At 48.9% G+C, this 27,098-nt stretch overlaps 5 protein-coding genes across 10 annotated transcripts in view; 1 reads left to right on the forward strand and 4 right to left on the reverse strand.

Moving 5' to 3' along the window:
- LOC115640751 (zinc finger protein 436-like) overlaps positions 1-27,098 on the reverse strand; it is a 452,700-nt gene that overhangs the window by 313,351 nt on the left and 112,251 nt on the right. The window lies entirely within an intron of this gene.
- The window catches only part of LOC115640827 (zinc finger protein 300-like), a 308,757-nt gene that overhangs the window by 232,358 nt on the left and 49,301 nt on the right, over positions 1-27,098 (reverse strand). The gene's annotated exons all lie outside the window — the stretch shown is intronic.
- Positions 1-27,098, reverse strand: part of LOC115640730 (zinc finger protein 260-like) — a 341,512-nt gene that overhangs the window by 206,957 nt on the left and 107,457 nt on the right. The gene's annotated exons all lie outside the window — the stretch shown is intronic.
- LOC115640774 (putative zinc finger protein 66) overlaps positions 1-27,098 on the forward strand; it is a 687,485-nt gene that overhangs the window by 80,887 nt on the left and 579,500 nt on the right. The window lies entirely within an intron of this gene.
- The window catches only part of LOC115640675 (zinc finger protein 850-like), a 542,158-nt gene that overhangs the window by 39,048 nt on the left and 476,012 nt on the right, over positions 1-27,098 (reverse strand). The window contains exons 2-5 of the mRNA XM_030543551.1: positions 17,049-17,136; positions 16,578-16,704; positions 14,786-15,001; positions 13,292-14,462 (exon numbers count right to left, since the gene is read on the reverse strand). Coding sequence (XP_030399411.1) covers positions 13,292-14,462; positions 14,786-15,001; positions 16,578-16,704; positions 17,049-17,072 — 1,538 coding nt within the window. The 5' untranslated portion in view covers positions 17,073-17,136. The remainder of the gene's footprint in view (positions 1-13,291; positions 14,463-14,785; positions 15,002-16,577; positions 16,705-17,048; positions 17,137-27,098) is intronic.

Below are 27,098 nucleotides of genomic sequence, written 5' to 3' on the forward strand. Positions count from 1 at the left end.
GGTGTCGGCAAAGCGCTCCCCACGGCTTGCTGCCCCAAGCATGAGCTTGGCATGCTGGGGCCTGGAGCAGCCTCTGCTAACATGGCTACCACTCTGAAACCTATACATTTATTTGTTTCTTCGTTTACCCCCTTCTTCCTGTTGGTGATGGATAGCTGATTGATTGCTGCTGGATCCCGCCCATCCAGGCCCCGGCTCCAGCTCTGGGGAGGGGGTCCCACAGGTCAGCGCTAACTGACAGCTGTTGCCAGCACCTGCCACCGTGACAGCGCTCGACACTGCCCTCAACTCATGAGTACCCTCTCCGCATCCCCTCCAGCACTCCTAAATCTACACCCCTGCCTGCTCCTAAATCTACACCCCCCATCAGTGCCCTCTTTTGGGAATATGGTCAGCCTAGCAACAAACATTCAAATCTCACCATTCTACATGCACTGGAGTTACACATATTTCAATGGCACAATATTCAGGAGATCATGAGATTTCCAATGATCCCTCACCAGGCACATTTTGCACACAATATATCAAAACCATACACAGTGGTGAACATGGGGCCCAGGAGTTAGTCACAAGAGGGATTCAGTGATGGGCAAGTGAGGCAAAGAAACTGTCATCCCAACACAGGACAGGGTGGTATATGGGGAGGGCGTGACTGGCTGGGCTGTCAGGTTCCTCATCTCCCTCTGGCCTCAGTGATGGGGATCGACTTGGCTTCAAGGCTGCCCAGGTCTCCTAACATCTCCAGCTCCCTTCTTACCTGTGCCCAACCTCAGCATCTTAGCAATAGGGAGACGTTGTCCCCTCCTCACATAATTTCTCTTCGGGTGTTGTTCATGGGCCTTTAGATTTCAGGTCCAGTTTCACACTACACAGGCCAAGTCTGGTCGCTCTCTGGCATCAGTGCTGCAAGTTCACAGTTCTCAGTCTCAGCTGTCTGGCTCCGAGGAGCAAACCCAGCAGTTTCCCAGCTCTGTTCCCCTTCACCTTCTTCCCCTCCCAACAGTATCTCACATCACTGCAGGGATCAGGCAGTGACTTCATCTCCGTTTCAATTTCTGCCTCTCAGTGTCAATCTAATTTGCACCATCAATGTTCCTGCTGAGAGATACTGATCACTGTCATTTTTCAAACCACACAAACGAATCTCATGACAAAGGGTTAAATAAAGATTGAAATAAAATAAAATCTAAAAAAGGACGATTCTAGCAAATGATCATTTGTCTCGTGAAGTTCTCAATAAATCTGAGCTACATCCTGTCAAACTAAACTTATATCAAAATATGTGACCTCAAGGCCTTCACGAAAAGAGAAGAAACCCCAGTCCAGGGTGGGCTATAAAACTGTTTCACATTCATAAAGTGAAATCTCAGGCCATGGCTACACTAGAGAGTTGCAGCGCTGGTGAGGGGGTTACAGCGCTGCAACTTAGGATGTGGCCACACTTGCAAAGCACGGCCAGCGCTGCAACTCCCTGGTTGCAGCGCTGGCTGTACACCCGGTCGAGCCTCGGGTGTAGCGATTCCAGCGCTGGTGATCCAGCGCTGGTCAGCAAGTGTGGACCACAACAGCGCTTTTATTGACCTCCAGGGTATAAGGAGGTATCCCAGAATTCCTGTCCACAACAAACCGGAAGAAAGAGAGAGCTCGGAGTTCAGCCAAACTGCTTATTTAAAAAACAAACACAGCTCCTGTTTGCTGAGCGAGCGGAGGCAGGCAGGGGAATTACTTTGGAATGTTCACAGCTGTTTGCTTGAAGAGAGAAACAGCACGCTCACACGGCAGAGGGGGAGGGAGAAGTCCATGTTGAGCAGATGCTTATCTGGTCTGACGGCTATTTAGAAGTACATAATTTGCATTTAGTGAATGAGAGAGGAGTGGGGGAAGGGGGTCAGAACTTTTAAAATGATTGAAGGTAGGCACTGGGTGTCTTCCAGTCCTTAGAACTTGCAAGGCAGGGAGCTGAGAACAGTGTCAGCTCCAAAAATCCCTTCTGTCTGTCTCCTCCATGCTCCCTGTCACATTCCACCCCACCCCCCTCTTTTGAAAAGCACGTTGCAGCCACTTGAACGCTGGGATAGCTGCCCACAATGCACCACTCCCAACAGCGCTGCAAATGCTGCAAATGTGGCCACACTGCAGCGCTGGTAGCTGTCAGTGTGGCCACACTGCAGCGCTGGCCCTACACAGCTGTACGAACACAGCTGTAACTACCAGCGCTGCAGAACTGTAAGTGTAGCCATGGCCTCAGAGAATCCTTCAAAGCTCAAAAAATCAGGAAAATAAACATACCTATTTTCTTCTGAAGCAGCTAAACTGGTTTCATTTCTCACTTCATTATTCGGTTGTATTAGCTGCAAAAGTTTTAGCATCATTATAATAAAAGAAAAAGGAAGAGAAACATTCCCATCTACAAATGATCTGTACTAAGCCGAGAAAAAGCCGGGAAGCAATTTTACCAATAGGTGGAAACAGGACTATGAGCTTTGAAAGGTCAAACTGTCCTTTGAGGTTCATTGGGATTTCCCCACCCACTCTCAGGTCTATGACACTTTGTTCTCCAGCCCTCCAGAGTCTGACTTAGGATCACAGACATCAAAACTGTGATTCTTTACCATGGAGAACCAGAGGCCCAGTGGTAAGTTACATCTTTGGATGCGGAGGGGTAGAACGGGGATGGGATAAATCTCTCCAATGCTTGGACAGATGTTACAGTGTCAAGAGTGGAGGATAATGGTGAGCGGGGAAGGAGGGAATCCCTCAAACTCACCGCATTGACCTGAAATAGCACAGAAGCCCAAAGACCACATCTTACGCTCCCCATCTATTTAGCATCTAGTCAATGCTGGCCCATAAGAGAGAAAATGTACAGATAGTAAATGTTGTAGTAGGGCAAACAAGTTATGAGTTTACCCTGTATAAGCTTTATACAAAGTAAAACGGATTTATTTGGGGTTTGGACTCCACTGGGAATTGGGCAGCTGAGTGTTAAAGACGAGAACACTTCTTAAGCTGCTTTTAATTAAGGTTGCAGTTTGGGGGACATGGTTCAGACCTGGGTTTCTATTTGTGGCCAGCAAGTGTGTTTGGCACACCCAGGCAGGGTTCTGGAGTCCCAAGCTGCAAGGAAAGCAGGAGCAGAAGTACTCTTGGCACATCAGTTGGGGATTCTGTGATCCAACCCGTCACAGGGGGAACTTCCGCCAGGCAGAGGCAGTGGCTGGAGGAGTTTCTCTCTCTTCCGCCCCCAACTTGTGGCCCATCAGCTCAGCAGCGAGGGTTGCGGCAGGGAGGAGAGGCTGATGGGGGCTTCTTCTCCTCTGCCTGGGGTTTGCTTAGACCAGGCAGAGCCAAAGGGTCACTGACCAGCTGCTGCTCGGCTGCTGCTGGATCCTCACCCCAGCAATGGGCAGCTGGATCCTTGGGAGCCAAACGCCCTTGATGTGTGTGGGAACGAGGAAATGGGTTTGTCACCATGACCAGCCCTAGTCAGGGCCCTGAGAGAATTTCCCTGCTCTGATATCTAACATGGTGTTAGCTCCACTTGCAGCATTCAAGATCTCTCTGTTGCGTGGATCATTGAGCTTTGAGCTGGGCCCACTGCTTCAAGTCAGCAGCCCTATAAAAAAGCAGCCAGTTGCGAACTGAATGAGCTGCGAACAGAGAGGTTCACCTGGCGGGAGTTCCCACACAATGTTTTTCCCTTTCAGGCTTCTGTGGGCCGTAAATACAACATCTGAGGAGGCTCTTAGAAGGAAGACATGGATAATGAGTGAACAGCTGTTTGACCTGTACAGGATGTGCCATGTTTGTCCTTTCTCCCACAGGATAGAAGTAATTTCGTCTGTACGAAGTGCAGGCTGGTCTCCATATTGGAAGAGAAGGGTAAAGGACTAGAGAACCAAGCATCAATCCTGCGTTGCATCAGAGAAAATGAAGACTTTCTGGACAGAAGTCGCTGTTTGGTTCTGGAGGCACAATATGCTGAAGAATCAGAGAGGGCAGCACAGAACAGGGAAGAAAATTGCCAGCATATGACTTCCAGAAGAAGAAAGAGAAGAACCCATGTACCCCCAATGCAGATAGAGGTAAGAAACCATTTTCAGGCTCTCTGCACAGGTACTATGGCGCAGAATGGTTTGGAAGAGCCATCTGAGGGAAGGGATCAGAAGGAGACTCCATTGACTGGAAGGCATGACATGTATTACTCTGCGGATGGGGGTTCCACGACCACCACTCCCAAGAAGAGGAGATCAGTGGTGGTGGTCTGGGACTCTCTCCTAAGTGGAGACAACACTAGGAGTATCGAGAAGAGTGCTGCTTGCCTGGAGCTAGAATTCAGGATGTGACAGAGTGTCTGCCAAGACAGATCAAGCCCTTGGACTGCTATCCCTTCTTGTTTCTCCACCAATGGTACTGCCAAGAATGACCTTGAGCAAGTCATTGCAGCACATGGAGAACCACCGCAGCAGCTTCTCCTGCTGGTTGCCCCTGAGAATTAGCTCTGGACAGCTGCGGAGCACCCTCTGCTGAGCGGTGTTTCTCCCACCATTACCCTGGGGATACAACCCTCTCTTGGGCTGCTTAACCCCTTCCTTACCTGTTACCTGCACAAAATTCTTTGTCACTCACACACTCTTCAGGCACTCACCCTTACCCGTTTCCTAGGGCTTAGGCATAACCTACTTTATCTCTGTCTTAAACATACAGCTAAGAGTAGCACAATATCCTTCATAGACTAACAGACATTTTGGAGCATGAGCTTTCATGGGTGAATACCCACTTTGTCAGATGCATGTAGTGGAAATTTCCAGGGACAGGTATATATATGCAAGCAAGCTAGAGATAATGAGATTAGTTCTGTCATAAATAGATAAGAAAAGTTAATAGCACAGAAGTACTTTATATCTCTGACTGTAAAGGGTTAACAAGTTCAGTAAGCCTGGCTGTTACCTGACCAGAGGACCAATCAGAGGACAGGACACTTTCAAATCTTGAGGGAGGGAAGTTTCTGTGTGTGCTGTTAGTTTTTGGTTGTTGTTCACTCTGGGGGCTCAGAGGGACCAGACGTGCAACCAGGTTTCTCTCCAATCTCCCTGATACCGGTTCTTATAAGTTCAGAATAGTGAGTACTAGACAGATAAAGCGAGTTAGGCTTATGGTTGTTTTCTTTATTTGCAAATGTGTATTTGGTTGGAAGGAGTTCAAATGTGTATTTTGCTGAAAAGATTTTAATTTGTATTTGTATACTTTAGGCTGGGAGGGTGTTCCCAGTGTCTATAGCTGAAAGACCCTGTACCTATTCCATTTTAAATTTACAAAGATAATTTTTACTGTTTTTCCTTCTTTAATTAAAAGCTTTTCTTGTTTAAGAACCTGATTGTTTTTTTATTCTGGTGATACCCCAGGGGACTGGGTCTGGATTCACCAGGGAATTGGTGGGGAGAAAGGAGGGAAGAGGGAGAGGCTGATTTCTCTCTGTGCCAGGATTACTGTCTCTCTCAGGGAGAATCTGGGAGGGGAAAAGAGAAGGAGGGAGGAAGATGAATTGTCCTCTCTGTTTTGTGATTCAAGGAGTTTGAATCACACAGTGATCTTCCAGGGTAACCCAGGGAGGGGAAGCCTGGGAGAGGCAACGGTGGGGGAAAGGGTTTACGTTCCTTGTGTTGAGATTCAGAGGGTCTGTGTCTTGGGGGTCCCTGGGCAAGGTTTTGGGGGGACCAGAGTGTACCAGGCACTGGAATTCCTGATTGGTGGCAGCGCTACAGGTTCTAAGCTAGTAATTAAGCTTAGAGGAATTCATGCTGGTACCCCATCTTTTGGATGCTAAGGTTCAAAGTGGGGAATTGTACAATAACAAGTTCAATCAGGGAGGATGAGGCCCTGTTCTAGCAGTTGAGGTGTGAAAACCAAGGGAGGAGAAACTGGTTTTGTAGTTGGCAAGCCATTCACAGTCTTTGTTTAATCCTGAGCTGATGATGTCAAATTTGCAGATGAAGTGAAGCTCAGCAGTTTCTCTTTGAAGTTTGGTCCTGAAGTTTTTTTGCTGCAGGATGGCCACCTTAAAGTCTTCTATAGTGTGGCCAGGGAGGTTGAAGTGTTCTCCTACATGTTTTTGTATATTGCCATTCCTATCTGATTTGTGTCCATTTATCCTTTTCCATAGAGACTGTCCAGTTTGGCTGATGTGCATAGCAGAGGGGCATTGCTGGCATATGATGGCATATATTACATTGGTGGACGTGCAGGTGAATGAACCGGTGATGGTGTGGCTGATCTGGTTAGGTCCTGTGATGGTGTCGCTGGTGTAGATATGTGCCAACTCTGCCCACATAGTTAGTCTATAAGGTGCCACAGGATTCTTTGCTGCTTTTACAGATCCAGACTAACATGGTTACCCCTCTGATACATAATATCCCTCTTTACCCTGTAAAGGGTTAATTCCTCTTTTACCTGTAAAGTGTTAAGAAGCTCAGATAGCCTGGGGGCACCTGACCGAAAGGACCAATAAGGAGAGAAGATACTTTCAAATCTGTGGTGGAAGGTTTTTGGTCTGGGTCTGTCGGAGCCAGCCAGGAAACAGGGCAGGGGAAAATATATCTGAACTAAGCATCTAGTCTTGCAGAAGTAGCAGAAAAGAAATGCGTTAGATTACCTTTTGTTTTAGCTTGTGAATTTTTCCCTGTGCTTAGAGGGAGGTTTATCTCTGTTTTTGTAACTTTCAGGTTTTTCCTACAGGGGAAGTCCTCTGTGTTCTTGAGTCTTGTGTTATTCTGTAAAGTACCCTGATTTTACACAGGTAATTCTATTACCTTTTCTTTAATTAAAATTCTTCTTTTAAGAACCTGATTGATTTTTCATTGTTCTTAAGATCCAAGGGTTTGGGTCTGTGTTCATCTGTACCAATTGGTGATGATATTATTCTCAAGCCTCTCCAAGAAAGGGGGTGTAGGGACTTGGGGGAATATTTGGGGAAAGTAAGGCTCCAAGTGGCCCTCCCTGAATGTTTGTTTAAATCACTTGGTGGTGACAGCATATTGTTCAAGGTGGAATTTGTGCCTTGGGAAAGTTTTTAACCTAAGCTGGTAGAAATAAGCTTAGGGGGTCTCTCATGCGGGTCCCCACATCTGTACCCTAGAGTTCAGAGTGGGAAGGAACCCTGACAACTTCTATTTATTAACAGTCACCAGAACAGAATACACACGCTAAGCATGCAGTGCTCACCACTCCCAATAAGACAGATGAATTTTTCTTGGTGGCTAGTCAGGATCAGCTCCATCTGGGGGACTCCAGTTTCTGCACAGTGTCATTGGCAGGGTGTTGAGGTCTGGCAGCTCTGATCTTTGGGCCTGTGTCCTGGAGTTGGCTCCCCAAAGAACTTCCTTTTGGATCCCAGTTTATAGAGTGAAACTTGAGTCCTGCTTAGCTGGATCTTAACCAATCATTCTACCTAACATATTGTAATGTAATTCTCCAACCAATTATATCCCACCATCTGAATTGATTTACACCTAGAAAAATTAATGATACAACAGACAGAAACTATTAAAGAACCAGAGACCATACAGACAAGCAGTAGGGAAGTGGGGATCATGAAGACAAATGAGTAAAGAAATGGGGATTTCACAACCCCAGCTATTGATAAGTGATTTCTTGTCACACAGAAAGAAAAACTTAGTTTGGTGGCTTTAACCGTCTTAAGATCTGGTTCTTTATCTGGTGATAGTGGGTGCCATTAAGATGGGGTGTCCTTCTTAACACCCTGACATTGCATTATATTAATGTAATTTAGATAGAACTAGAGGATGTGACTTCCTGCTACTCAACTAATGCCTGCTGCTCTTTCAGTCTGGCTGCAGACAAAGGCCGTAGAATTTTAGGCCTTACAATATGGCTGCAGGAAAAGGGCCTGATCCTTACATACCAGAGCAGCGTGCTCTCCCTGCTACAGTGGGAAATCCCATGCACTGCTACAGGCTGGGGACCAACTGGCTAAGGAGCAGTTCTGCAGAAAAGGACCTGGGGATTACAGTGGACAAGAAGCTAGATATGAGTCAGCAGTGTGCCCTTGTTGCCAAGAAGACTAATGGCATATTGGACTGCATTAGTAGGAGCATGGCCAGCAGCTCGAGGGACGTGATTATTCCCCTCTATTCAGCACTGATGAGGCCACATCTGGAGTATTGCGCCCAGTTTTGGGCCCTCTGCTACAAGAATGTGGACAAATTGGAGAGAGTCCAGTGGAAGGCAACGTAAATAATTAGGGGGATGGGACACATGATTTATGAGGAGACGCTGAGGGAACTGGGCTTAATTTAGTCTGAAGAGAAGAGAAGAGAAGAGTGGTGTGGGGGCGGGGGAGATTTGATAGCAGTCTTCAATTACTTGAAGGGGGATTGCAAAGAGGAAGGGGCTTAGCTGTTCTTAGTGGTGGCAGATGACAGAACAAGGAGCAATGGTCTCAAGTTGCAGTGGGGGAGGTCTAGGTTGGATAGTAGGAAACACTATTTCACTAGGAGGGTGCTGAAGCACTGGACTAGGTTGCCTAGGGAAGTGGTCGTATCTTCATCATTAGAGGTTTTTAAAGCTGGGCTTGACAAAGCCCTGGCTGGGATAATTTAGTTGGGGTTGGTCCTGCTTTGAGCAGAGGATTGGATTAGATAATCTCCTGAGGTCTCTTCCAATCCTAATCTTTCATGATTCTATGTGGAGTTCAAATGGAATCTTTTCCTGCAGTCAAGCTATTCCTAGGGTCTCTCACACCTTTGTGGATTCTCTGATATTTAATGAGGTGCGATGGCTGAATGAAACTTTTCCCACTTTTCTGAAGTTGTGACCAATGAAGATCTGAGATAAAATAATCAGGCCCCAAGAGTTTTAGTATGGATTTTTTCACTCTCTTAACAGCACACAGTCTTTGGGTGAAGAATAGGCTAATGAAGTATCCTTCTATTTCCTGAACATCACTGGTAATTAATTATGTGGGATTAACATAAAATAACTATCCATAAAGCAGTTCATAGATTTACCACAAACTTTAAAGAGATATACCATGATATTATTACACGGATGTTTCTTTGAAATGTTAATATTCCCTTTTGATCTCAGAAGTAACCGACTACAGGAACCATTTGGTTACATCGTTAATCATCTAACATCTTCTTCTGGGTCTTTAACAATAGAAGTGTACCTTTCAAACTCTACCTCAGCTAATGTAAAATGGCCCTAATTGCCATTTACATACTTCTCTAACATGCCTGTAAAGGTTCAAATTGAGTCCATTAACCTGCAACTTGCTTAACCCTTTCTGGCCCCATGTCACAGAAGTTTAGATCCTGTGTGGATTCTCCCATGTTTCATGAGATGTGATCTCTTTCCCACAGTCCAAACACTTATGGGGTCTCTCTCCTCAGTGGATTGCCTGATGTTTAACAAGGACTGATCTACATGGTAAACTTTCCTCACAGTACAAGCACTTGTGGGGTCTCTCCCCTGTGTGACTTTTCTGATGTGAAATTTGTACTGACTTAGAACTGAAACATTTCCCACACTCAAGGCATTGATTGGGTTTCTCTCCAGTGTGACTTCCCACATATTTATTAAGAACTGAGCACTTATTGAAGCTTTCCCCACTGTACAAGCATTGAAGGGGTTTGTCTCCAGCAGGGCCAACTCCAGGCACCAGCTAAGCAAGCAGGTGCTTGGGGCAGTCAATATCAAGGGGCGGCACTCTGTTCGCTACTGGGGCAGCACGTCTGGGTCTTCAGCGGCAATTCAGTGGCGGGTCCCTCAGTCCCTGTCGGAATGAAGGACCTGCCATCAAATTGCCACCAAAGAGTGGAGCGGCACGATTGCACTACCACGGCTTTTTTTTTTTTTTTTTTTTTTTTTTGCTGCTTGGGGCAGCAGAAGACCTGGAGCCGGCCCTGGTTTCCAGTATGGATTGTCTGAAGTGTCACAAACTGTGATCTTAGAATTAATCCTTTCCCAAATTGGAGGCAGTACCTGGGTGTCTCTTCCTTGGGATTTGTCTGCTGGGCTGTGGGATCTTTGTTTCCTTCCACACTTTCTTCCCTGGGTGATTTCCCAGAAGACTCTCTGACCTGCACCAATTTCCCCAGGCTTCTCCCTGTTCCAAGCACTGGGGAAAATTCCCTTCAGCTATTCTCACAAATGTCCTCTGTGGTTCCACTTCCCCGGGAACTTCCTGATGATTCCCTTCCTCATTGTTACTCCCTCACTCAGCACCCGTCTGTGACAAACTTCTCTCCCCATTGGGCTAGCTAAGGCCTGGCTTTAACCTGCCTCCCTGGTCAGAGGCTACTGGCAGTGGTGCAAAACCTCTCAGCTGGCTGGGCCAGATTTGTAGAGGAAAGAGAGAGAAGGCAAAAGGATAGAGAATAGAAGGGGGAGGAAGGGCGGCATAATAGTTTAGACCAGTAGGAAGGAAACAGACACATGAGGGGAAGGCTGGCAGCAGAACCTGAAGTCTCATATGCCAGGGGGAGTTAGGATTTAGCCGAAGCAGTTGAGGATGTCGACTGGTTCCCCTTCTCTGGTTTGCCCTGCTCAGCTTCCCTTTCAGGATGATGAAAGCCTAACAGTGCCATGTGGGCCCCAGGAAAGAGCGAGAGTGAGACCTATCCCAGAGTACAATCTGGAATGTTGAACTGCTTAATTCTCCATCCCAGGGCATGTTTTACACTGCTGCCCTATGTGAACAACAAACTACTCCACACTTTGCTCACACACAGTCACAAGCCTTCAAAGTCACTCCTGGCTGCACTGAACTGAGTGCGACTAGCCAGACACTCAGGAACTTACCAAACGACACAACAACATCAGCCAGTTTTCTTCTCCCAGCCTAGCACCCTGGGAAAGTGCATCTTGCACAGCTCCAATCTGTTCACTAGGCTGGACAAACTCAGTCATTAGTTGGTCATTCCCCCAAAGGGGCCTGATTAAGCCAAAACCTTGTTCTCTCCAGTCAAATCCCCCAAACACTTCAATGAAAACACAGGTCCAGACAAAACACTAAAATAAGTTTATTAACTGCAGCAAGGGGGTTTTCAGGAATTACAAGGGATAAAGATGTAAAAAGGTCAGAATAGTTAAAATGCATGTTTAACTTTCTATTTTTTTAAGTCCTAAATATTACTAAACTAAGGAAAATGTGAAGCAAACAGGTTTTCCCACCCCACCCGCTGTTGCAGGCAGGTCACAGTTCTGAGTACCCAGGCTGGATTTTCTTCCAGCCTTGGTCCGTCCTCCCCACTCCAAGGCCCCTGTTGCCTTTCAAGGCGTATTCTTGCCTTCTGTAAAGATGGAAGAGGAGAGGTAAAAATGGAGGCCAGTCTCCCTTGTGCTTTTGTACCACTCTCCTCTTTGAGGTTCACCCCCCAACCAGGGGGCAGGCGACAGTCAGTCTATGGCCTGAGCGTCCAGCCGTCCTTCAGGGCAGGGGTTCTCAACTTTTTTCTTGCTGATGCCCCCTTCTGCATCCCATAAAAATGCCAGGGCCCAAGTGGGGGAGAGGGGTGGAGGAGCGTGTGGCACCGGCCCTGGGGACATCCTTGCGCATAGGCATAGTTTTACTTCTATTTGGGGGTGGGGAGAGGGCTGGCAGGGCTCAAGCCAGCTGTGCACAACAAGGTCCAGGGAAGGCGTGGCACCTCCACCCCGACTCACTCAGGAGGCCACCCAGTCTGGGTAGTGGCTGGATGCAACCAAAAAACTTAACTCGGTGAGGGGGCGACTCAGCTTAAAAAGTTTGAAAACCGCTCAAGACATGGGCAGGGGTGTAGCTAAGAGCTGTGTACAGATAGGTGGGTGGCTTAGGGTGCAGGCAGGGGGGTAGCTAGGGGCTGTGAGCAGGCAGGGGGTAGCTAGGGGCTGTGTAGTGGCAGGAGGGCTCCCAGTACAACTCTCAGCTTCAGGAGGCATTGGGGGTCCCAGGTTCAGCCTCCCCACTGCTCCCGGCTTTGGGGATGGGAGGAGCCTGCAGGCTTCAGCTCTGTGATGCTCCCAGATGGGGCGGGGAGGCCCAGGAAAGTTGACAGACACATTTTAACCAGACAATAATATTCAGCAGATGATGACTTTTCCTATGATACCTCACAAGACATACTTTGAAGATTTATCGTTTTGTAAATGTGGTGACCATAATAGTGTAGACCAGGAGTTCTCACAGGGTTTTCATCACCACTCCTCCTCCCTCACTACCACAACTTTGTGTCTGCGGTCATTACACCCCACCCTCACAAGCACATATATCGCCACCCAGCTCTAATGGCAGAGTACTTGCTGGCGATGCGACAAGCTCTGAAGCCCTCCAACAGCAGCACAGAAGTGAGCGTGGCCACGTGAAAAGTGATATTCCTCAATATGACTGTTCACAGCAGACTTATCACCCCAGTGACACCCCTACTTCTGTGCTGCTGCTCCACCTGGGTTTCAGGGCCTGAGCATTTATCCCCAGCTCCCATATGGGCCTGTTCCTTCTTCATGAGCCCCAGCCACCTGGGGATGACAGCCAGTGCTTTTTAAAAAAAAAACAAACAACCCACACTGATCACACCTCCCTTGACACATTCCTGTCCCTCCACTGGGAGGCTCTGCCCACAGTTTGAGAATTGTTAGTGTAGAGAGTCACTGTGGGAACTGGTAGCCAAGATGGTAACAGCTGCTCCTTTCCATCTCCGGGATCCCCCGAGAAAATGTCCGAGCAGGAGAGCGGAACAGATCCCATTGACATTAACCTTCCAAAACACATTTTGGCGATTTCAGCTATAAACATTCCCTCCATCCTTCAGCCCCTACCCCCAGCGAATTCAATGTGACTGAGCTAGAATTGGGCAGGTGACATTGGTGATGGGTATAATCTCTGAATTATTGATCCCTGAATTAATAGAACACAGGAATCCTTGGGATAAATTGTTAACCTCTAACAAGATATAGCTAACATAGACCACTACAGTTACCCCTCTTCTTCCAAGTCTTTATACACATTTACATTTCAAACTCTAGCTTATCTAAGGTGGACACACTTCTGAAATCTCTCTCCAAAGGTTGATCTGAGTCAATTTCATGCAAGTTGCTTAACCCTTTCTTGCCATGTGCTGCACAAGTTTAGAACTTGTGTGGATTCTCCCATGTTTAATGAGGTCTGACCTCCGTATGAAACTTTTTCCACAGTCCAAGCACTTGTGTGGTCTCTCTCCTATATGGATTGCCTTATGATGACCAAGCGCTGATCTCCAAGTGAAACTTTTCCCTCAGTCCAAGCACTTATGGGGTCTCTCCTGCATGGATTGCCTCATGATTAACAAGATCTATCTTCCGCTTGAAACGTTTCCCACAGTCAAAGCACTTGTGGGGTTTCTCGCCTATGTGGATTGCCTGATGTTTATCAAGAGTTGACCTCTCTATGAAACTTTTCCCACAGTCCAAGCACTTGTGTCTCTCTCCTGTGTGGGTTGCTTTATGTTTCACAAGGGTTGACCTCTGTCTGAAACTTTTCCCACAATCCAAACACTTGTGGGGTCTCTCTCCTGTGTGGGTTGCCTGATGTTGAACAAGACTTGACCTTTGTATGAAAGTTTTCCCACAATCCAAGCACTTGTGGGGTCTCTCTCCTGTGTGGGTTGCCTTATGTTGAACAAGTGCCGACCTTTGCCTGAAACTTTTCCCACAATCCAAGCACTTGTGGGGTCTCTCTCCCGTGTGGATTGCCTGATGATTAACAAGCGCTGACCTCCATGTGAAACTTTTCCCACAGTCCAAACATGTATGGGGTTTCTCTCCTGTGTGGATTGCCTGATGATTAACAAGTGCCGACCTCCATGTGAAAGTTTTCCCACAGTCCAAGCACTTATGGGGTCTCTCTCCAGTGTGGATTGCCTGATGATTAACAAGGTCTGACTTCCGCTTGAAACTTTTCCCACAGTCTAAGCACTTATGGGATCTGTCTCCTCTGTGGCTTTTCTTATGTGAATTTAGTGCTGATTTTGAACTGAAACATTTCCCACACTCAAGGCACTGAATGGTGTGGCTTCTCTCATGGTTATTAAGATCTGAGCGGTTACTGAAGCTTTCCTCAGGATACAAACATTGAAGGAGTTTCTCTCCAGTATGGATTGTCTGATGTGTCACAAGCTGTGATCTCACAATGAATCCTTTCCCACACTGCAGGCAGTGCCATGATGTCTCTGCATTGGGATCTGCCTGCTGCACTCTGGGATCCTCATCTCCTCCCCCACTGTTAATAGATTCATCCACTCTCTTCCTTGGGTGTTTTCCCACAAGCCTCTTTGACCTGTGCCAATTTCCCAATGCTTCTCCCTTCTCCCAGCAATGGGAAAAATTCCCTTCATCTCTTCCCACAAAGGTCCCCTGTGGTCCCACTTCCCCAGGAACTTCCATATGATGATTCTCCTCCTCGTTTTCACTCCCTTGCTCAGCACCTGCTAGGAGAGACACAATCCAGACAGGAGTCATTGTGCTGGGGAGAAAGAGGAATAGCACTGAAGGAAAACTCAACTCAGGAAAGTTGCAAAGAATCAGGAATTGGATTCTGCTTCCAGATCCCACCCAAACTCTCACAGGGTAGGAGAGATGGGAAGGAAACTCCTGCAGCCAACAGGATGGATGGAAAGTTGTGAGTGATATCTGCTGACTACAGCACTGCTCTGGGTGAGATGAGGAAGAACTGAGGGCGTCACTCACACCATATTTTGAGATTCTCAACTTTTTCCTTCATTCCCCAGATGGTTTCTGTGTCAGTCCTCACCTGTGCGGGTATACTGTGGAAACTTTCTTTCCTCGCAGTCCTGGAGATCGGGCACCCACGGCTCTTCCCCTCGTTCCAGCAGGGTGATCAGCTCAGGTTTGGGAATGGAAAATTCTGTGCAGAGGGTGGAATCAGACCAGATCAGGGTGCATGGAGCACTGGTGCAGTATTTGTCGCAAAGGACATTCTGTGAGTGGAACATTTCCCTGTGCTCTGCTGGAGGAACATGGAATCCAAGAGGACGGTAAAACGGTCACTGAGCTCCCTTGCACAGAGGAAGCTCCCTTGGGCAGAGGAAGTTGTCTAGGGAGGTGAGTTGAATTATTACTACACCCTCACTAGGCGTTCCCAGGATCTGTTCATTCTGGGGGCTTTGCTGACTCACACACGGCTCTGGACTTAAACCCTGCCTCTTTCTAAACCTCCAGAGCCCAGAGTCCTCCCCAAGGCTGGAGCTAGTCCCAACGAGGGAGGTGAACAGGGATTTTGTGTGCAGCTGAGAAACAACACAGACAGGACAATGCTGGATTTATTTCCCTTTGAAAGTTGGAGCGGTTGGGATAGTTTAACTCAGGCCTGCACAACTCGTAAAGCAGCGACGGCCATATTACTCCAAAGAAATCAGCTGAGGGCCCAAACCCACTGCACCCCGAAACACCTCCCCAGCGCCACCCAGCCCCCCAAAACACCCACCTACCCCAGTGCCGGCCACTCCGCAGAAACAAACCCTCCTTCTCCAGCACCACCCCCTGAAACAGCAGTATTGAACCTTGGTAATATGTTTTAGTGGGCCCCTAAGGTAGCATAATTAAGGTAAAAGAAAATTGTCTTTTTGCTAGAAGTAGAATAAGATCTTCCCCCCATTTTGTAATCAATTGCCCTGTTGAAGGAACGAGGTGTGAATGAGGAAGGTGTGGAAGGCAGCACCTCCAGACAGCTGCACCCCGTGGAGAAGGGCTGGGAGCAGACCAAGGACAATCACACTTGTCAAGTGGACAGACTAGAGGAGAGCAGACATACTGAGAGCCTCGGGGTTAGGAGCAAGCACTTTCCTTTGGGAACACCCTCTCTGCAGCCTTGGGACAACCCCCAGCCCAGAGAAAAGCAGCAAAAAGGAACAATTTTTATGAGAGACAAAATCAGTAGAACACGTCAGCCACCGACTTGTCACTTGCCTCCTCACCGCCCCCCCCCGTCACTGCCCGCCTGACTCATCATCCCCCCTACCCCCGTAGGCTCACTTCCTCAGCCCCCGCCCACCTCCCTCCGCTGCCCGTCTGCTCACCTCCTCAGCCCTCCCGGCTCGCCTACTCACTGCCCTCTTGCCTCCTCAGCCTCCCTCCCTTGTCGCCGGCTCGTCTGCCCTCGTGCCACTGCCAGCTCTCACCTGCCTGTCTGCCGCCGGTTTGCCTGCTCTCCCTGCCACCAGCTCACCTGCTTGCCTGCCACTGGTCTCTTACCTTCCGCTGCTGGCTCACCCTCACCCCCCACCCTGCCACTGGCCTCTTCACCACCCCGCCCACCTGCCGGCCAGCCATTGGGTTGCCCCACCCCACCGCTTGCCTACTCCCCCCATGTGGGTTCACACATGTGGCCTGCGTGTCGTATGTTATGCAGGCCTGGTTTAACTTGTCCACTGGAGAGGGCACGGAGATGCAAGTCCCTCTCACATGGCAGCTGTGCATTGTGGAACCCATTCGCCTCTGATCTAACTGACCAGGGAAGAACATGACCAGATTCAGATATGCAGACCCCAAGGCTTCTAATATCTGAGGGGACGGGAATCCCTTACCCAGACAGATCACCATCTTGTAGTTCTCCTGCATGACGTCCCTGTACAGGGCTCTCTGAGCGGGGTCCAGCAGAGCCCCCTGCCCCTGGGTGAAATACACAGCCACCTCCTCGAAGGTCACCGGCATCTGAAACAACAAGAGTCTCCCACTCAGCACCTGCTACCCCACCCAGAATCCCACTTTTCACAGGAGAGGATGCCCATAGAAAGCTGAATCCCCCTCCTGCGCCCTGTTCAAAACAGCCAAGAAGCTTCAGCGGGAGGGGGAAGGTGAGAGCTCCTTGTCCCCCAGCACATGGAGCAGGGCAGGGTCTTATCATTTCCCACACACTTGCCAGCCACAGGCTGATCCGGGAAGCAGAGCTCTGAGCCAGGACAGGGACAGGAATCCCAACAGCTTCCCTGCGTATTTCACAGCAGCCTCCGGCCAGTGGGGTCAGTTTTCCCAGCCCCACCTTGAAAGGCCTCTACCTTAGGTGGCTCCATCGCAGCCATTTCCCTTCCCTGTCCCCTGGAAGATGAGATGATCTGGAGCGACTTCTGGACGTGATTCCTCAGCCTGTCGGGGTGAGAGGGGTGATGGGGGAGGTTCCAGAAGGGGCTTGAGTCCATGTCACACCCTGATTCCCCCGAGGCGTTCTCCCTGCAGACAAACGCTCTGGGCTCTGCCGTGCTGGGAAAACCCTCAGTCACTTTATCACAACACAGACCCGGCCCCTGCCCCCAGCACTGAACCCTTGAGACACTTTTAACCTCCCCACGGACAGAGTCTCTAAGACAAATGCTGGAAAAGAGCAGAATCAAAGGAGCCACTTTGCTGGTTCCAGGCTCGGTGAAAGTCCCCACCTGGGCTGAGCCCAGGAGGGTGTTAATGAAAGTCTGTCCCTGGCACAGCCCCAGCTGGGGAGCAGCAGTTTTACACTCTGGGCTCTCAGGTAAAGGACGCAGCAGCATCTGAGCCAGGGAGCACCAGGCTCCTCCTCTCCCTTGGCCAGAACTGCACCCCCAGGGACAGGCAGGCAGAGGCTGATCCCACTGGCCTATCCCCCATGTCAGAGCCAGCAGGGATTCTGCTCTGACTCCGGTGTGGCTGAGATCTGGATCCTGCCCGGAAATCAGACCAGGGCCCTGGGCAGCCCCCAACACTCAGGACACACAGACCCCACCAGCCTGGGTGTGTCTGAAAATAATACACTGGGAGCAGGGGGTGGGGTAGGGTGGGGGAGGGTCTGGATATTTGCCTTGTAGCGTCTGACCCCGTCTGGCTGTTGGGCGGGGGCTGCCCCTCCCCCTCTCCTGCCCCATGGGGTGGAGGAGCTGCCTTGCGTCTCTCCCCACCCCTTTTCCCCGCCTCCTACCCTTTCTCTCCGTTCTCCAGCCAGTCTGGCTCTCACAGTCTCCCCCCAGCCTTCCCTCCCCACATCTCCCCTTTCCCTCTCAGTGACCCCCCCACTCAGAGTTTCCCTCAATTGGAGCCGTTCCCATCCGCCCCATAAATCTTCACGATTCCCCTACATCGCTCCATCCCCCCCTTCAGCCACATCCAGCGCCCTCCCATCCTGCCCCTCACACATCCCTGTCCCCCGCTTATCTACACCCTGCCCCTCTTCCCGCTCCCACCCCTTCAGCCCCCCAGGAGTGGCTCCCCCCGCCCCGCCCCGCCCCCACCGGGGCTGGCGGCAGCTTTCCCGGGCCCCGGGCGGGAATCGCAACCAGCTCCGCTGGGAGCAGCCTGGGGCCAAACCTCCCCCTGCAGCCCGGGGGTGCCGGGGGGGGGGGGCGGGTCTCTCTCACCTTCCCTCCGAGCGGGGCCCCCCGGGGCAGGGGCCGGGCCGGGCTGGGGGCTCTGCCCTGGGAGAGGCTCCTGGGGAGCAGCGGGAAGGGCCCTGCTGGAGATTCCCCTCTCCCGGCTGCAGCCAGGGCTCCGGGCTCCCAGCACCAGCCGCCGGGGCTCGGGGATCTCGCCAGGAGCCTGGGAGCCAGAGTCACCGCAGCGGCTGCGAGTCACTTCCTGCTGCCGGGCCGGAGCCCAGCGCTCGCTGCCCCGGAGCCGCCTCCCGGCTGCTCCTGGGTCCTAGCAATAAACCCACCACGTAGCGCTTCTCTCTGTGTTCGGCTTCTGTTCCACTCACAGACTTTTAAGGTCAAAAGCGACCATCATAAGCATCTAACTATGGGGTTCTTACCTCCCATTTTTTCCTGGTCTCAGAGTGTGGCCAGCAGCTCTCTCGGGTGGCTGCTCTGGCACTTTTTCTTGAAATACTTCATTAACTTTAGGACAAACCAATAAATATGCACTTGGGTAAGCGGGGAAACAGTCCTGCTATTGTGGGGAACATTCCTGGCTTATACACAGCCCCGGGGGACTTGGCTAGTGAAAGGATCTGAGTCCTTGCTCCCACTATCTTCCCCCAGGGCTGCCTGACCTCATGGACTCCCCTTCCACTTTGGTCCCCGTAACCCCAAGGCTGGGCCCAGGGTTCCTGAGGGGCTCAAGCCCCAATCTTCTTGTGATCATTCAGGACTCAGAGACTCTAGGACTGGAAGGGACCTTGAGAGGTCATCGAGTCCAGTCCCCTGCCCTCACGGCAGGACCAAATACTGTCTAGACCATCCCTAATAGACATTTATCTAACCTACTCTTAAATATCTCCAGAGATGGAGATTCCACAACTTCCCTAGGCAATCTATTCCAGTGTTTAACTACCCTGACAGTTAGGAACTTTTTCCTAATGTCCAACCTAAATCTCCCTTGCTGCAGTTTAAGCCCATTGCTTCTTGTTCTATCATTGGAGGCTAAGGTGAACAAGTTTTCTCCCTCCTCCTGATGACACCCTTTTAGATACCTGACAACTGCTATCATGTCCCCTCTCAGTCTTCTCTTTTCCAAACTAAACAAACCCAATTGTTTCAGCCTTCCTTCATAGGTCATGTTCTCAAGACCTTTAATCATTCTTGTTGCTCTTCTCTGGACCCTCTCCAATTTCTCCACATCTTTCTTGAAATGCGGTGCCCAGAACTGGACACAATACTCCAGTTGAGGCCTAACCAGCGCAGAGTAAAGCAGAAGAATGACTTCTCGTGTCTTGTTTACAACACACCTGTTAATGCATCCCAGAATCACGTTTGCTTTTTTTGCAAGAGTATCACACTGTTGACTCATATTTACCTTGTGGTCCACTATGACCCCTAGATCTCTTTCTGCCATACTCCTTCCTAGACAGTCTCTTCCCATTCTGTATGTGTGAAACTGACTGTTCCTTCCTAAGGTGTCCCCATTGTGGGGTGCTTCCCTGAATGCTTCCTTGACCATTGCACAGAGTTCAGAACAAATACAATTAATTAAACAGCAAGTAATAAAAAAAATAAGGAGAAAAGTGGGAAAGATTAAAGGAAAACACGTCACCCCACTTGGGGTTGGGGGGTGGGGGAGACACCACATCCAGCATCTCTGGAATGTCAGGGCAGTTCAAAGTCTGTTCCTCCCATGTCCCAGGCTTCCTGCAGGGATGCCATGGGTCAGACACTTACTCTGGTGGTGGCCACATGCCCTCAGGCTCTAGGTGGCAGGATCCTTCTTCCTAGATCAGCCTCTTCCTGTCAGGAGTATGATCCCCCACCCAGTCTGGCCTGCAAGGCCCCTTGGCTGAGGGCATCTCCTTGCCCAGGATCCCCTTCCTTAACTGTTGCAATTTCTCTTTGCCTCAGCACTGCTGCTGCTCTGCCTGCAAGCCAATTCTCCCCTTTCCTTGGCACCTCCCGCTCTGCTCTGGACCAGCCAGCTCCGCTCACACAGAAGAGAGAAGAGGCGAGGACCCCCTGACTCCCTCATTGGCCTGCCTGCCCTGTCATTCAGGCTGACCTTGAGCATTGGCCCCTTCCTATTGTCAGTCTCAGGATCTTGATTTCTCATTGGCCCTTCCCCTTTCTTTTGGAACTAGGAGATGGCGAAGCAACGCCTCCCCCCATTAAGTTTCAGTAAGGGGCTCTCTCTTTAGCTGCTGCACACCAAATGGAGGGGTCTCCCATGGGTTTAAATAGACTTTCTCTTGTGGGTGGAGACCCCCCTCCTCACTCCTAGGCAAAGTCCAGCTCCAAGATGGAGCTCTGGAGTCACCTGGGCAAGTCACATGTCCATGCATGACTCACAGTCTTTACAGGCAGAAGCCATTGTCCACATGGTATCTTGACAAATATCAGAGAGTGGCCATGTTAGTCTGGATCTGTAAAAGCAGCAAAGAGTTCTGTGGCACCTGATTGTTAGTCTATAAGGTGCCAGAGAACTCTTTGCGGCTTTTATGGTATCTTGTACGGCTCTAGGAAGACGTCTCATGTGGATTGAAGCATTCCAAGATGCATTGTTCTCCAAGTGCTTCCTGATCCGGTACCTAACCTTGTGCATTCCTTCCTAAAGAAGCTGACCAAATGCCTCGCAAAACTTACTTAGAAATCAAGCAAGTATACAGCCCATATTCTTAACCTCCAGTACAAAATGTTACGTGTGTACAAATAGGATAAATAGATACAGTAGACCATAGCCTTTACAGAGATATGTTACATGGCACAGGCAGCACAAACCATATTCCAGTTATGACATATTCCCATAAAGCCTTATGGCAGGTACCATCACAACCTCTCCCTGACCTTACTGCCAGAGGCACTGTCCATAGCGGAGGCGGAACCTGTACAATTCCTGTTTGTCTTTGGTCACATTCCTTTTCAGTACCATGAAACCATATGATGTCAATCGTAGGGGTTCTAGCTAGTTTTGGGGTTCCTGGTCCCCAGATGCCTCAAAACAGGTTGGGGTGTAGTATTGCCAACAGAAGCAGACAGCAACATCTATTAAAGTGGAGGTGTCTTAACATTTAGCAACCAATGCCATGAGGTGGTGTGCCTCAGTTTCCCCTTCTACACAGCAGCATGGTCCTGCTATGCTTTTGCCGCTGTGCCAAGCTTCCAGTCTGTTTACAGGTATAGGCTGAAAAGTAACATGCTTGGGGGCTGTCTTGTCACCATCCCTAGCATGTACAACAGGTTCTGCCACAAATCAGGTATATCCCACATCTATAAAGGGTTTACCACTAGTGTGAATTCTTTTGTTTTATCCCATAGGTGAATCAGCAAAAGACACAAGGTTAATAGCAAATCTATAGTGGACGGGCTTCGTTCGCTCAATTTTGTTTAGCGTCTATTGCATTTTCCCAGTTCTCTGTGCCCTCTGGTAGACACTCTGATGCAGATTCTTCTGCCTCTTTGGGGAAGGCTTTTAATTCAGGCATGTGTTTGGGTCTTTGGCCAGGAAAGGGTGTACTGCAAGCATACCTGCCCTCGGCCCCTTCCTCTGGAATTTCTCTGGGCTGGACTCACCCATGCAGAGATCCTCCCCCACCCCAGATAGTTTTATCTCTTACAAGTGTAGCAAGAACAACATCTTTCAATGGGGTGCTCTGGACCCCTTTGGACACCCCACTTTCTGTTCTCAGCAGGTCATCTGGATAGATCCCCCCCTCCAGGAGATCTGACCCCCAGGTTTCCCTTAAAACCTGATCCACAGGAGAGGGGACTGGCATTTCAAATGCAGACTTTTCACCCTCCTGGGAAAGTCCCTTCCTACAAAAGGTGGGCAGACTCTCTGCCCCCCCCACCTTCTCTCTGGGCTTCCCTCTCTGGGTCAGACACTCTTGTGTCCCCCAAAAGGGAAGGTGACCCTGGTCCAGCTGTCGGCTCACAGCTACCAGCTATGGCAGACTCTTCACTGGCCAGCAAACTTCGCCCCTTTTCACTCAGGTTGGCTTTGTGTCCAGCTATAGAGATCTTGGGATCTGCTTCCACCGCAGTGGTCACCAGGACCCCAACTTCCACCTTTGGGGGACACGCCTCTGTGCACCCCAGGGCAGGCCCTGCCCCCTGATGACTTGCAACTTCCTGGCAGTCAACAGCCGGGGTGGCCGCCCTGTAACAAGGTGGTACATCCCTCTCCCCTGGGGAGATGATTATGGGACAGGAGCTGGCTTTGTCCAGCCCCTCCCTCTGAAACGTCCCTTGAGCCCCTGGGCTACAAGAACTGGCTACAACCATCCCTGCCTCCCAATCTGCATCCTTTACTGCTGCAGAGGAATCCCAGCAGTCCATGTGACTTCACCCCCACCCTCCAGGGCTTTTACCACAAGATTCTTTCTCACTGCTAACCAACCCTGGGACAGATTCTGCCACATTAAAGAAATCATTCCCCAGTAGAAACAGTGCAAAATTGTGTGCCACCATTGCAACCGTCAGTTCAGCCTGCAAATCCCAAGTTTGCATATGTACTTTATCTAAAGGTGCAAGGACTTTGTAACCCCCTACCAGCTCTAATTCTGGCATTTGACCAGGCAGCAAATCCTTCTCCTGGATCAGGTCCCTTTTGACCACAGAAATCTCAGCACCCATGTCCCTTAATCCCAGAAGCACTTCACCGTTAATTTTAACAGCATGCATATGCTTGTTGGGGGGTGCAGCGCTCCAGGTAACTGGCAATATGGCATGGGGTTAAAAGTTTACATTCTCAGGCCTGCCATCGCCCTTGAATTTCCCCTTAGATTAATCAATATGTTCCTTTAAAGCTAGCATGAGTACATGTAATCATTTATCATTTTCTTTTGTTCTTTTGTTTATGGTACAAGATGTAATTGAGCAAAGGGGGGGCTCTGTAGTGTGGGTAAAGGATATAGTTTAATTAAAGGATCCGGTACTTAATGAATTGTAAATGATGAATTGTGGCACCTGTGAACATCTTTGTAAACAAGTGGGGTATACAAGGTGGGGAAGAGGATAGTGATGTGTGCATGATCTGAGATTGTATATCTCCTTGCACCTTATTTGACTCAAATAAAGATACTTGCTTCTCCATTCCGGTGTGGTCATTGGGGATACGCACACTGGGCAAACGAACCCCAACTGTTGCCCCCCCCCCCGCACATGCTCATTGCTTGGTTGTGTGGAAGCAAGTTTTACAAATCCTGTGTGAAAAGAGGCCACAGCAGCTTCATGTGTTACTTGTTGCCCATTTCCACTCTCCAAGGGACACTTATCCCTCAGGTGCCCCGTGGACTTACAATGATAGCACCTCTTGGGCTCCTCTGCTTGCATGGGAAATTTGGGATGAGTACCAGAGGAATGGGGAGGTGACCGTCCAGCCTCTTTTTTCCCAATCCCAGGGGTAAAACAGTGATTCTGCTTTCTCGCAACCATATACCCTTCTGCCAGTGGTTTATGTTTCATTGCAGCTTGTGCTTGCTCATAAGAGTCTGCATACCCAGCCAATTCACCCACTGCATTTGCCTTTTTGTCCCACAAATCCTGTTTTACATCATCACTGCACATATTCAGGGATTGTTCCTGAGTAACCAGATCACACGTTCCTTCAAAGCTTGTAATGCCCTTCCCCCACACCCACATATCTACCAAATCTCTCATTTCATTGGTATAAGCCACATTACTCAATCCAAATCCCCTCTTAAGACTCCTGAATTTAACCCTGTAGGTTTCAGGCATAACCTCAAACTGTTTCCTTAAATTTACCATAGTTTGAAGCATCATCAATAGGCATCTTATTGAATATGTCCAGAGCTCTGCCAGTCAATTTTGCTATCAATGTGGTCATCTTCTGATCTTCAGGGATGGCATGGAGGGTGCACAGTCTCTCAAAGGTGATGAACTATTCAGCAATATCGCTAGACTCATCATACTGTGGACATAGTCACTCCAATTTGTGGATTTTTGGGGAAGTGGAGCCAGCAGGTGGAGGATTTTGTCCCTTCAACTCCATAACAGCCAGTGCATGTTTCCGGGCTTCCCTCTAGGCCTCCATAGCTCTCTGTGGGCAGCTGCTTCTGCCTCCATTCTTGCTGTCTCTGCCTCCATAGCTCTCTTGTGAGCAGGCTCTTTCCTGGCTTTTTCTGCCTCCACAGCATTAATTTCTAATTGTCTTAGTTCTAGGTTTCTCTTTTGCTTCCAGTCTGGCCAGCTCTAGTTTATTGGCGGCATCACTGGTACTCATTTTCCTGCTTTTTTGTGCTGGGCCACAAGCCCTCTGCAGTTCACTGAAACGGAAATGCACTCATCTCAGGGGATGCTTAGTTAACAGAGACTTTCACAGTTCAGCCTTTCTGGATAATTTGCAACCAGTTTGCAGTTTTAGTTTCTTCTGACCTTCAATCTTATCTATTTTGCTTCCCTTTCTGTCCCTGCTTTCTTCCTGAAATAAGCAAACAGAAAATAACAAACCAGTAAACACTTTGTCTGTTCTCCAGCCACCACACTTAAAATCACTACCAGTACCTCAAAGCAATCAGCTGTGCACAGATCCTGCTTGACTACGCTACTGTGATGGGTTGGATCACAGAAACACCCCGGGAGCTGCCACCTGATGTGCCAAGACTACTTCTGCCCCCTGCTTTCCCTGCCAGCTCAGGACCCCAGCACCCTGTCTTGCTGAGCCAGACACACCGTCTGCTCCAACAAAGACCCAGAGTCTGAATTACCTGCCCCAAAGCTGCAGGTTTACCTGAAAGCAACTCACAGAAGTGTGCTTGTCTTTAACATTCAGATGCCCACCTCCCAATGGGTCTAACCCAAATAAATCCATTTTACCCTGTATAAAGCTTATGCAGGGTAAACTCATAAATTGTTCATCCTCTATAACAGTGACAGAGAGAGTTGCACAGTGGTTTGCTCCCCCAGGTATTAATACACACTCCGAGTTAATTAATAAGTAAAAAGTGATTTTATTAGATACAGAAAGTAGGATTTAAGGGGTTCCAAGTAGTAACAGACAGAACAAAGTAAGTGACCAAGCAAAATAAAATGTGCAAATCTATGTCTAATCAAACTGAATACAGATAAGATCCTCACCAGTTCCAGGATGCTCCCTTTTATAGACTAATCTCCGTTTAGCCTGGGTCCAGCAATCACTCACACCCTTTTGTTCCAGTTTCTTCCAAGTATCCCGGGGGTGGAGAGGCTTCCTCTTTAGCTGCTGCAGACCAAATGGAGGGGTCTCCCACGGGTTTAAATAGACTTTCTCTTGTGGGTGGAGACACCCCTCCTCACTCCTAGGCAAAGTCCAGCTCCAAGATGGAGCTCTGGAGTCACCTGGGCAAGTCACATGTCCATGCATGACTCACAGTCTTTACAGGCAGAAGCCATTGTCCACATGGTATCTTGACAAATATCAGAGGGTGGCCGTGTTAGTCTGGATCTGTAAAAGCAGCGAAGAGTTCTGTGGCACCTGATTGTTAGTCTATAAGGTGCCACAGAACTCTTTGCCACTTTTATGGTATCTTGTATGTCTCCAGGAAGACTTCTCATGTGGATTGAAGCATTCCAAGATGCATTGTTCTCCAAGTGCTTCCTGATCCGGTACTTAACCTTGCGAATTCCTTCCTAAAGAAGCTGACCAAATGCCTCACAAAGCTTACTTAGAAATCAAGCAAGTATACAGCCCATATTTTTAACCTCCAGTACAAAATGATATATGTGTACAAATAGGATGAACAGAAATAGTAGACCATAATCTTTACAGAGATATGTTACATGGCATAGGCAGCACAAAACATATTCCAGTTATATCATATTCCCATAAAGCCGTATGGGCGGTACTGTCACACCATTGTTTACAGCCAAGCCCTAAGATACAACCACATTTGCGCCAATCCCTCAGACAGAGACAAACACCTACAAGAGCTTTATCAAGCATTCTTAAAACTACCGTACCCACCTTGGGAAGTGAAGAAACAGATTGACAGAGCAAGACAGGTACTCAGAAATCACCTACTACAGGACAGGCCCAAAAAGGAAAATAACAGAACACCACTGGCCATCACATACAGCCCCCAGCTAAAACCTCTCCACCACATCATCAACCATCTACAACCTATCCTAAAAGATGGTCCCTCATTCTCACAGATATTGGGAGATCGGCCTGTCCTCACTTACAGACAGCCCTGCAACCTGGAGCAAATACTCACCAGCAACTAAACATCACACCACAGAAACACTAATCGAAGAACTAATTCGTGCAACAAACCCCGTTCCCAACTCTGTCCACATATCTACTCTAGTGACACCATCATAGGACCCAATCATATCAGCCTCCCCATCAGGGGCACATTCACCTGCACATCTACCAATGTGATATATGCCATCATGTGCCAGCAATGTCCCTCTGCCATGCACATTGGCCAAATGGGACAGTCTCTATGTAAAAGAATAAATGGACACAAATCAGACATCAGGAATGGTAACATACAAAAGCAGTAGGAGAACACTTCAGTCTCCCTGGACATTCAATAACAGATTTAAATGTAGCCATCCTTCAACCAAAAAGCTTCAAAAACAGATTTCAGAGAGAAACTGCAGAGCTACAATTCATTTGCAAACTTAACACCAACACTTTAGGCCTGAATGGAGACTGGGAGTGGCTGGCTCACTACAGAAGCAATTCTCCTTCTCTTGGTATTGACCCCTCTTCATCAAATA

This window comes from Gopherus evgoodei, unplaced genomic scaffold (assembly GCF_007399415.2).
Source record: "Gopherus evgoodei ecotype Sinaloan lineage unplaced genomic scaffold, rGopEvg1_v1.p scaffold_32_arrow_ctg1, whole genome shotgun sequence".
Classification (NCBI taxonomy): domain Eukaryota; kingdom Metazoa; phylum Chordata; order Testudines; family Testudinidae; genus Gopherus; species Gopherus evgoodei.